Source organism: Onychomys torridus, chromosome 7 (genome assembly GCF_903995425.1).
Source record: "Onychomys torridus chromosome 7, mOncTor1.1, whole genome shotgun sequence".
NCBI lineage: Eukaryota > Metazoa > Chordata > Mammalia > Rodentia > Cricetidae > Onychomys > Onychomys torridus.
Genome location: NC_050449.1, coordinates 32,559,376 through 32,570,785, shown reverse-complemented (window position 1 = coordinate 32,570,785; position 11,410 = coordinate 32,559,376). Strand labels below are relative to the sequence as shown.

Genomic DNA, 11,410 nt, shown 5'->3' with positions numbered 1-11,410 from the left:
CCAGGACCTTATCTTAATGCTTCTTAAAATATTTTGAGCCATTTCCCCCAAAGAAGTCAGATACCAGCTTGAATCAAAAATCTTCAACTTTACCAGAAAAATATGTATCATATGTTTTTTAAAAAAGAAAGAGCTAGCAAACAGTTTTACTGAATAAATATGGCTGCTGCCAAAAAAAAAATTCCTAAGGTGAATTTATAGATCACCATCAAAGAAAATAAGAATACATAAGAAATAAGTCATCATATTTCATTTTAGATGGAGGGTATACTAAACAGGGTGGTAGGTTTGAAATCAAGAGTCCAAATGTTCATGAACTTTAAGAATCTTGTGTCATTATGTAAACTAATAATCTCATGAGCTTCAATATTATATGTTTGTAATAATGTATTTTAACAACAAAATATGCTTGATAATATTTAAAAGGCAAACATCAAACATGTATTAAAACAATGTTCTATGCACCATCAATACACCTGCAATGTACCCACATTAGACAATGGTCAATAAAGAAATATCTACACCTATTAAATACTGGCATTAGAGGTTAATACATTCTTGTCCAGTGGAAGATCGAAATACACAAACACAGAAACACAAAGAGGATCTTATATTTCCTTTCACACTGAAAATATGGCCAGTTCTCTACATATTCATGCAGACAAAACTTAATATTTTAATCAATTTGGGAAAACTGTCCAATAACAGTCTATAATAACAAAAACAGAAGAGAAGAACTACTTAACGAATGTTGTTCTAAAAGAGGTACAAAAGCATCAATTCTACACACAGTGAAAAAACAAAACATATATAAAAGAAAATGATGAAGATAACTTCCAATTTAATGAATATAAAAGGAAGCAAAACTGATGTTAAAATATTTTAAACAAAACATACTAAATATAATATGATAAACCACATTAAATACAAAAATATCATATCAAAAATAGCAAACAGACAGGCTCAGAGAGATTTGGTGTCTGATCAATACATTCTCCTTCTCAAGGTTTTTCTCAGAGCCACTTTAACATCTTTGTTCCTCAAGCTGTAGATTAAAGGGTTCATCATGGGGACCACAATGGTATAAAAAATGGAAGAGAATTTTCCCTCATCCATAGATACAGCTGAGGTAGGTTTGAGATACATGAATGCACCTGATCCAAAGAATAGACAAACAGCAAGTATATGGGAACTGCAGGTGCTGAAGGCCTTAGACCTGCTTTCAGTGGATCTTATTTTGAGGATGCTGGAAAGGATGAAACTGTAAGAGGTAAAGATAATGACTGTGGGCACAATGATGTCTTTTCCTGTTACAATGAACAGCTCTATCTCATTGGCATAGGTGCTGGTGCAGGAGAGCTGCATCAAAGGGAGGACATCACAGAAATAGTGGTTGATGGTGTTTCCATCACAGAAGGTCAGTCTCAGGATGCATCCAGTGTGGATCATGGCACCAGAAAACCCCATCAAATATGAACCAAGCATTAGATAGGAACACACCTTGGGGGACATTGCAATATTATACAAGAGTGGATTGCAGATGGCCACATAGCAATCATAGTCCATTGAAGTCAGCACATAGCACTCAGAAATGACAAAAAAACAAAAGAAGTAGAGCTGGGTCATACATGCCATGTAAGAGATCACATTCTTTTTTTGTATAAAGTTCATCAGCATTTTGGGTGTAATCACAGAAGAATAACAGAGATCAATGCAAGATAAGTTAAACAGGCAAAAGTACATGGGTGTATGGAGGTGAGAATTCAACACAATTAGAATTATCAAGGTCAAATTCCCTAATGCAGTGATCATGTATATTACCAGAAAAAGGAGGAACAATGGTATTTTGAGGACAGGTTGGTCTGTTATCCCCAAGAGAATGAATTCAGTAACCAAAGAATCATTTTCAAAAGCCATTCTTCTCTCAGAGAATCTGTGGAAACAGAAAAATAAGTGAAATTTCAAGGGGAAAAAAGGAATTTAAAAACACATCTGCCCCTTCAAATGTCAGTTTCTTGTTTGAATGTCAAAAAAAAAAAAAAAAAAAAAAAAAAACAAATAGCTTCAAAGTATTTAGCCCACCTTTCAAGCTACCAGAATAAGTAACAGCATTGTCTTCCTCAATTAGCATCTCATGGATACAGTACAGAGTTTCACTAGTACACCTCAGAGTTTAGCCCAGTGACCTAATATGCTAATTTGACAACTTGAAAATTCAAGGGCAAAAGATAAACTCGGTGTACAAGGACATAATTATCCTTCTTTCTTCTAACCCTTTATTTCTTCTGTCTGTTCTTGATACAGGGAAATGTTTCAGCAATCTTGTGGTAATCTATATCCAGATTGGACTTTAGTATACTTAGAATCTTAAGTGATAGTTCCAATATCAAGCAGAAGAAAGTGAGTCTGTGACTGGTTATGATACAGCCAGTGAACACCAAAATTCTTAAGTCTAGAGAAATTGCCATGTGTAATGGAAATGCAGCATATTGAATAAGACACTGCAACTTGTATATCTACAGATTCTGACCATTCTTTGTATAACTAGGACATTTTTCTCCAAATTTCTCTTGAAACTTAAAATTGCTTTTCATAGATAGGAAAGTACATATTATTAATTGGTGGACTCATTTTGATACAATGTTACTATAAAAACATAAAAACAAAAATAATAACAATAGGAAAACCTCACTTTAGAAGAAATACTGCATCATCTCCTCTATTAACATTTATATTCACATAACTGACAGAAAAAAATGTTGATTTCTGGAGCTAGTGGGAAAGAAAAAGACCCCAGTTAAGAAAGTTCAATTTTGCAAAATAAAAAGTGTTTAGGAACCTAATGTTCAACATATTAACATCAATTAATGGTGATTTGGTAAGAAAATTTACCATATCTTCTTATTGTAGGTATAATTACACAAACACACAAATGTGTATCAACATATAGGAGAGGCATATGTGAATCAGCCTCAATAATGCTTGTTTTCATCCAGGATATATGGTCAAAATGAGTATCATAAACCTTTTTACATAATATTTACTTCTCAGTAAATATGTTCAATAAAATTTGTGATTTTAGTATGAATAGATTTTAAAACTTACCCTATTTTAGAGAGAAATCTTATGGACCCCTTTCGTTGGTAAATGTACCTATTATTCAAGAAAGACTGTATCAGGCTCCAAAGTACTCAGTTTTTTTATTCAAAAACAATGCTTCATAAAATTAATTTCTGATGTGCTCTGAACACTTTTTGAATCGCTGTTTATATTTAATAAGTATAGCCATGATCCACTAGAGGCAAATAAGAAAAACTAAACCTCGTTCATTTTTATCATCCTCAACTCTTAAGGAAACACCACACATTTCATATAAGATTGATTCCATAAAGAAATTAGTTATAAGCAAGATAGGGTCTTTCTTAGTGTCTTCCTAAGAAACATATTGCAGATATGAGAAGGAGATGAGGTGATGGCATTTAGATGCTTACCCATGATGGGCCTTTACTTCCCTGGGGACTCAATATATCATTCAGGTGTGCCCTTCTCTTTGGGGATTAGGCATCCTCCATACTTGAGCCAATACTGAACTCCCATCTTCCAGCTACCTTCTCTTCGGGGAAAAGAGTTGTTTTGGTTATTTTCCATTTTTTCACCATGTCTTTAATGTTAATATTTCATAGAGTCTATTCCTGGAGTTTCTTAAACCTTGATGTAATTATTTACATAGTATGTCATTACATGCTTCAGATATTCTTTTTTTTACATTGTAATGCATTCCAATTATTCTTTTTTATATATATTTTTATTATTATATTTGTGTTTTAATTTTACACATCAGCCATGGGTTCCCCTGTCCTCCCCCCTCCTGCCCCTACCCTCACCTTCCCCCCATCCACTCCCCTCCATTCACAAAAGAATGGAAGCACATAAATTATGAACCAAAGTCTGTAGAGCCCCCAGCTGGATCAGGCCCTCTGGATAAGTGAGACAATTGAACAGCTTGAACTGTTTGGGAGGCATTCAGGCTGTGGGACCCAGACCTGTCCTTAGTGCATGAGCTGGCTGTTTGGAACCTTGGGCTTACACAGGGACACTTTGCTCAGCCTGTAAAGAGGGGACTGGACCTGTCTGTACTGCTTCAGATATTCTTACAAGAATTTCTTGCAAATATATTTTTAAACATCTTTCTGCTTGTTTTATTTTTGTTTTTGTTGGTTGGTTGGTTGGTTATAGCACTGTGGATGTATATGCATGTACCTTAGACTAGTTCTGAACCACAGAGCTGCTTTCTTTAGACCTTTAATACTATCAGCTTTCAGGTGGGATAGATTAAGACAAATGCTTAAAACATCTGGGGTGCATAGGAAACACACCTAGGACGCTGTCACTGAAGGGTTAATGACTAAAAGCCTCAGGTAGCCAGGGAATTTCTGGACAGGAAAGTTGACTTCATTAATGACACCTGCGGACTAGTAGGATCCAGGGAGCTTCTCTCCATGGGTATCTATAACTTTGACACTGATGGGAACTGGCCTACAGACAGAGTCTCCCATCACAACCTTTTTCCACTGCATAAAACCCTCAATGTCCTTGTGCCGTGTGCCAGCAGTCACTGCACCTACAGAAAGACTATGGCCCCTAGGTTGTTCTGATTTAAGGAAAATTTCTTTTTCTGTATATGTTTGTCTGTTCTTTTATTTCCAAAATGCTTCCAGGGATGCTGATCTAACAGTCACTGGAGATTTTCATTTTGCTACTTGTGTTCTTAGTGCCTGTGTGCTTGGATACTTGACTTTCACAACATTTGAATGTTTTTTAGGGATTGTATATGATCACCCAGGTCCTCTTAACATTTCAGTGTGTTGTATAAAACATATTAAAATTCCATCAAATTACACAACGTTGTAATGATAATCTTCAAGAGGTTAGGGCCAGAAGATTGTAAGTTTCAGGTCAGCATGGCCAGTCCCGCCACTCCCAGGATAGCCTGAACTATACAATGATACCATAATTATAGAAACATCAAAACATTATTTAAAAAGTAAAATAAATTACAAATTGTGTCAAATGATATTCAACATACCAAATTAAAATTTGTCAAAGTTCTTTTTTCTTTTTTTTTTTTGGCAAAGTATCCAGTTTGTAAATATTTCATACTTTGTGGACCATAGGATGCTGTTGCTATCTTGTGAAGTGTGTGTGTGTGTGTGTGTGTGTGTGTGTGTGTGTGTGTGTGTAAGTGTTTGTGTTTGTGTGTTTAGTAAATAAGAGATAATTCATTCTGGAGCCATGTGTGCTGTGGATCGGTGCCTGGAATCAAAGATTTAGGTCTCAGCAGATACAATTTTATAATGTGGAAGCAGATTCATAGAGTATTTATGGTAACAGAACAAGTTATCATTCAAGGCATTTAAAATATATATTGATAGAAACATTAAATAGATTATAAAAGCAGGCAGAAGAATCTACACTATAAGTCTCATGCGCTAACTGCTGTCATTTTTGGCCCTTGCATCGGTGGAGAGTAGAGTTTTGTTAAGTTAATACATTCCAGGGGTTTTTAAGTTCATCAAGGATGTGTCTAGTGATGGCTCTTTGGGGATCTGAAGATAACCTCAAAGATATTGTAATTAGGCTGTCAGATCAGCAACATTCCAAACTTTCCATAGTCATAGAAGCTTTTATTAGTTTATCAGCTGAGCAGGCAGCTTCTTTGTGGGAGTTCTCCTTTAAGGAGCAGTCAATCACTGGATGGCCTTGAAGCTGCTCATCCCTGTCTAGCTACCTTAAAATCTCAAAAACTAGCTTACATTCTCAAAATCAGCTCTGTTGTGGAATATTTAACTATGTAAATGTGTGTTACAATTGTTTGTGCCTGAAAATATTACTTTTAACTGTGTAAAGGTGTGTTAGCATTTTTTTCTGCTGCCTTTAAGGATATAAAGATGCATTACTTTTGTTGTTGCTGCATTTGTTTAATTATGTAATGTAATGATGTGTTGCATTTGTTTCACCTTGTCTGTGTAAGGCACCTGATTGTTCTGATAAAAAGGTGCATGGCCAATAGCTACAAAGGAGAGGGATAGGTGGGACTAGAAGGCAGAGAGAATTAACAGAAGAAGAAAGGAGGAGATAATGAGGAGAAAGAGAGGGAGATGTTCCAAGACTAGCCAGCCAGCAGACACAGTATGACATATAGAAAGAAAAGGAAAATCCCCAAGGCAAAACATAAAGAGAAACAGATTACAATAAGAGCTAAGAAAAGGCCAAGTATTCATAATTAATAAGTCTCTATGTCTTGATTTGGGAACTGGCTAGTAGTCCAAAAGAAAAAGCCTGGTATGCAGGTCTGTAGCTAGCTCATGAGTCCATAGCTTAACTAACTAGAAAAATCAAGTATTTGTGTATTCTGTACAATTCCTAACATGAGGGAGAGAGAGAGAGAGATTACCATACAGAATATGAATGAAAAATCAGGAATGCAGAAGAGACTGAAGTATGTTTTTTATCAATAAGTGATATAGATAAATTCTCATTAAAATTAGTAGAGGGATGAGGGTATATATTAGTGATATCATGTGTTGATAGACAAGAGGTCCTGAGAAGGAGATCCAGAAGAAAATGAGAGGGCAGAGAGAGAAGGAGAAAAAGAGGAAGAAAAGAGAGAGAGACAGAGAGAAGTGACTTAGACCCAGACACTGTGGCTGCCAGGTATTCATGTAATAATCCTTGTACAAACACCAAGGATTGATGACCGCAATATTCTTTTTATACATATGTCATTGTGAAACGTATTTTCCTGGAAGAAAACTATGTTTTCAAAGGTTCACTGATTGAAACTGCAGTGACTGGTCAGGTTGAAATTAGTAAGCCCAGATGTTAACTACCTTATCTTGGGCTAGCGTTTGTCTCACTCTCCAAAAGACATTCCTTGCCCAGCTCTGTGTAAAAATAACATCATGTGCTTAATAAATAAAAACTGTGGAACTGACTAACTTAGGCAGACCACAAATTTCCACCACCCTAAAAGCTAAGACTGTCATCAGAAACATCTTACGCCTATAGTCCCCCCCCCCCATCTTCTGTAACTGCCTTTCTGATGTACCGACTAACCTTTTCTAAACTCACCTTGATATATGACTTCCTTGGTTCTGTAAACTATAAAACTTCATGAAACTACTCCCACACTGAAAATGGGATTTGATATAACTTCAATCTGTTTTCCCGGAGCATGGTCATTCAAAATGGTTCAAGAATGAAGTCTTTTTTTTCCCTTTAAGGTAAGATAAAGGGAAAAAATGATTTCATTTTATAAGTTGAACTTTTCCAAATTGCATGTGAGATCACTATGGATGTGATTGATGTGGTCTGTCTAAGCACCTTTATCTCTTACTAACAGTTGGATATCACAAGGATAAGACAGCTGTAAAAAATTAAACACTCGAGAGGCAGAGCCAGGTGGATCTCTGTTAGCTTGAGGCCAGCCTGTTCTACAGAGGAAGATGCAGGATAGGCACTAAAACTACACCGAGAAACCCTGTCTCAAAAACAAAAACAAAAACAAAAGGAAAAGAAAAAGAAAGTGTGGTCTTTTTAAGATATACTTGGAAAGATATTTTATTTAAGTTTTATAGTAATCATAAAATGGAAATCTATAGCAAATGTCAAAATGGAAATGGAAAAGATTCAAATGGAATCATCCCTGAGAACTAAAACATTGCCAGAACATAACAATCCTCAAAAGAATATACCAAGTTGAGAAAAAAACTGTCACAAAGCTACAAAATAGAGAAGTGAAACAGCATCAATAGATCCTCAACTATCAATGATCACATAGGAGAAAAATGAACTAATCCTTTTATAAAAGACTTAGGGTGACTCACTGAAGCAAAATAAGAAGCAAACATATTCTATCTACATGAGACTCACTTTAATTTTAAGGAAACACATAATGAAAGTGAGGAGATGGAAAAAGAAATCCTGTGTAAACTTAATATGATGAGAGTATGAATAAGAAAAGTGATATCTGTCAAAATGGATGTTAGGTCAGAAGATGTGAGCTGAAACAAAGAAGACATTATATAGTGAAAAATCTGGCAATTCATTAGGTTTTTACATTTAAAAAAAGACACTATTTTGAAAGGAAGGTGGTGGTACTGGGGGCATTTGTCCAAAGGCAGCTGTGGCAAAGAATGGGAATGTATATTACCAAGATACATTCTATACATTTATACATACTTCAAAACATTTTATTTTAATGTTTTGAATTTCATACAAGAATATTTTATTTAAATTATTTCCACCTGTCCCTTTCCTTTTTTTCTATCTCTCAAGTTCATGACCTTTTACTATTCATTGTTACATACATACATAGGCATATACATACACATACACCTCAATGAATTCATTTATGGTACTCTTATGTTAATGTATTTGTGGAAGAACAATTAGGACAGACTATCAATTGCATTCTCTTTATGTCTGTCCTTCTCTCATCTCTTTCTCTGTCTCTGTCTCTCTCTCTCTCTCTCTGTTTCCCTCATGAACACTGATGCAAAAATACTCAATAAAGTACTGGCAAACAGACTCCAAGAACACATCAAAACAATTATCGATCATGATCAAGTAGGCTTCATGCCACAGATGCAAGGGTGGTCCAACATACAAAAGTCCATCAATGTAATACACCATAAAAAAAAAAACTCAAAGAAAAAAACCACATGATCATCTCACTAGATGCAGAAAAGGCTTTTGACAAAATCCAACACCCCTTCATGAAAAAGGTCTTGGAGCGATCAGGAATACAGAGAACCTACCTAACAATAATAAAGGCAATTTACAGCAAGCCAACAGCCAACATCAAATTAAATGGAGAGAAACTCAAAGTGATTCCACTAAATCAGGAACAAGGCAAGGCTGTTCCCTCTCCCATAATTATTCAATATAGTATTTGAAGTTCTAGCCAGAGCAATTAGACAACATAAGGAGATTAAGGGGATACAAATTGAAAGGAAGAAGTCAAGCTTTCCCTATTTGCAGCTGACATGATAGTATACATGAGTGACCACAAACATTCAACCAAGGAACTGGTACAGCTTATAAACACCTTCAGCAACATAGCAGGATGCAAGATCAACTCAAAAAATCAGTAGCCCTCCTATATACAATAGAAAAAGAGGCTGAGAAGGAAATCAGAGATACATCACCATTTATAATAGCCACAAATGATATAAAATAGCTTGGGGTTACTCTAACTAAGCAAATGAAAGACCTATATGACAAGGACTTTAAGTCCCTGAATAAAGAAATTGAGGAAGATGTCAGAACATGGAAAGATCTCCCATGCTCATGGATAGGCAGGATTAACATAGTAAAAATGGCGGTCTTACCAAAAGCAATCTAAAGATGCAATGCAATCCCCATTAAATTACCAACACAATTCTTCACAGACCTGGAAAGAATAATATTCAACTTCATATGGAAAATCAAAAAACCCAGGATAGCCAAAAGAATCCTGTAAGATAAAACAACCTCTGGAGGCATCACAATCCCCAACTTCAAGCTCTACTATAGAGCTACTGTAATAACTACAACTTCGTACTGGCATAAAAACCAACATGTAGACCAATGGAATCGAATTGAAGACTCTGACATTAACCTGCACACCTATGAACATATAATTTTTGACAAAGAAACCAAAAAAGTACAATGGAAAAAAGAAAGCATCCTCAACAAATGGTGCTGGCATAACAGGATGTCAATGTGTAGAAGGCTGCAAATAGATCCATATATGTCACTGTAAACAAAACTTAAGTCCAAGTGGATCAAAGACCTCAACATAAATCCAGCTACTCTGAACCTGATAGAAGAGTAAGTAGGAAGTAGTCTTGAACACATTGGCACAGGAGATCACTTCCTAAATATAACACCAGTAGCACAGACACTGAGAGAAACAATCAATCAATGGAACCTGTAGAAACTGAGAAGCTTTTGTAGAGCAAAGGACACAGTCAACAAGACAAAGTAACAACCTACAGAATGGGAAAAGGTCTTCACCAACTCCACATCTGACAGAGGGCTGATATCCAGAATATATAAAGAACTCAAGAAATTAAACATCAAAATGCCCAACAGTCCAATTCAGAAATGGGCTATAGTACTAAACAGAGAATTCTTAACAGAGGAAGTTCAAATGGCTGAAAGACATTTAAGGAATTGTTCAACATCACTAGTTATCTGGGAAATGCAAATCAAAACGACTCTGAGATACCACCTTACACCTGTCAGAATGGCTAAGATCAAAAACACAGAAGACAGCTTATGCTGGACAGGATGTGGATCAAGGGGAACACTCCTCCACTGCTGGTGGGAATGCAAGCTTGTACAGCTACTTTGGAAATCAATATGGTGCTTCCTTAGAAAATTGGGAATCCATCTCCCCCAAGACCCAGCTATAGCACTCCTGGGCATATACCCAAGGAATGCTCAATCATACCACAAGGGCTTTGTCTCAGCTCTGTTCGTATCAGCATTGTTTGTAATAGCCAGAACCTAGATGCCCTTCAACTAAAGAATGGATAAAGAAAATATGGTACATATACACAATGGAGTACTACTCAACAGAGAAAAACAATGGCATCATGAGGTTTGCAGGCAAATGGATGGATCTAGGAAAAATCATCCTGAGTGAGGTAACCCAGACTCAGAAAGACAAACATGGTATGTACTCACTCATAGTAGGATACTAGGTGTAAAACAAAGATGACTAGACTGCTACAGAACTCCAGCGAGGCTACCTAGAAAACAGGACACTAGGAAAGACACAGGGATTGCCCAATGACAGAGAAATTGTTGAGATCTACCTGAACAACCTGGACAACAGTGGAAGTAATGAAGGGCAAGGTTTGAGGGATAGAGAGCTTAGGGCAGCAGGAGATCTCAAATGGATCAAGAACAGAAAGAGAGAACAAGGAATAACAGATCATGATAAATGATGACCACATGAGAACATGAAGAGGCAGAGTGCTGGAGAGGTCCCCAGAAATCCACAATGATACATACTATGTAGACTGCTGGCAATGGTCATCAGAAAGCCTGATATGACCTAGTCTGGTGATCAGATGGCCAAACACACTCATCCAATAACTGATGGAAATGGATGCAGAGATCCTGGGTCAGGCCCCAGGTGGAGCTCCAGGAGTCCAATCGGTGAGAAAAAGGAGGGATTGTATGAGCAAGAATTGTTGAGACCAATATTGGAAAAGCACAGAGACAAATAGCCAAACTAATGGAAACACATGAATTATGAACCAAAAGCTGTGCAGCCCCTAGCTAGATCAGGCCCTCTGGAGAAGTGAGACAATTGAATAGCTTGATCTGTTTGGGAGGCACACAGGCAGTGGGACCT

General features: G+C 36.5%; 1 protein-coding gene across 1 annotated transcript; it reads right to left on the bottom strand.

Moving 5' to 3' along the window:
* Window positions 1-984: 984 nt before the first annotated feature.
* LOC118587366 (olfactory receptor 145-like) lies at window positions 985-1,923 on the bottom strand. Its single transcript, XM_036193295.1, has one exon. It carries the CDS (start codon window positions 1,915-1,917, stop codon window positions 985-987), a length of 933 nt encoding a protein of 310 aa, XP_036049188.1. The 5' UTR covers window positions 1,918-1,923.
* Window positions 1,924-11,410: the final 9,487 nt, after the last annotated feature.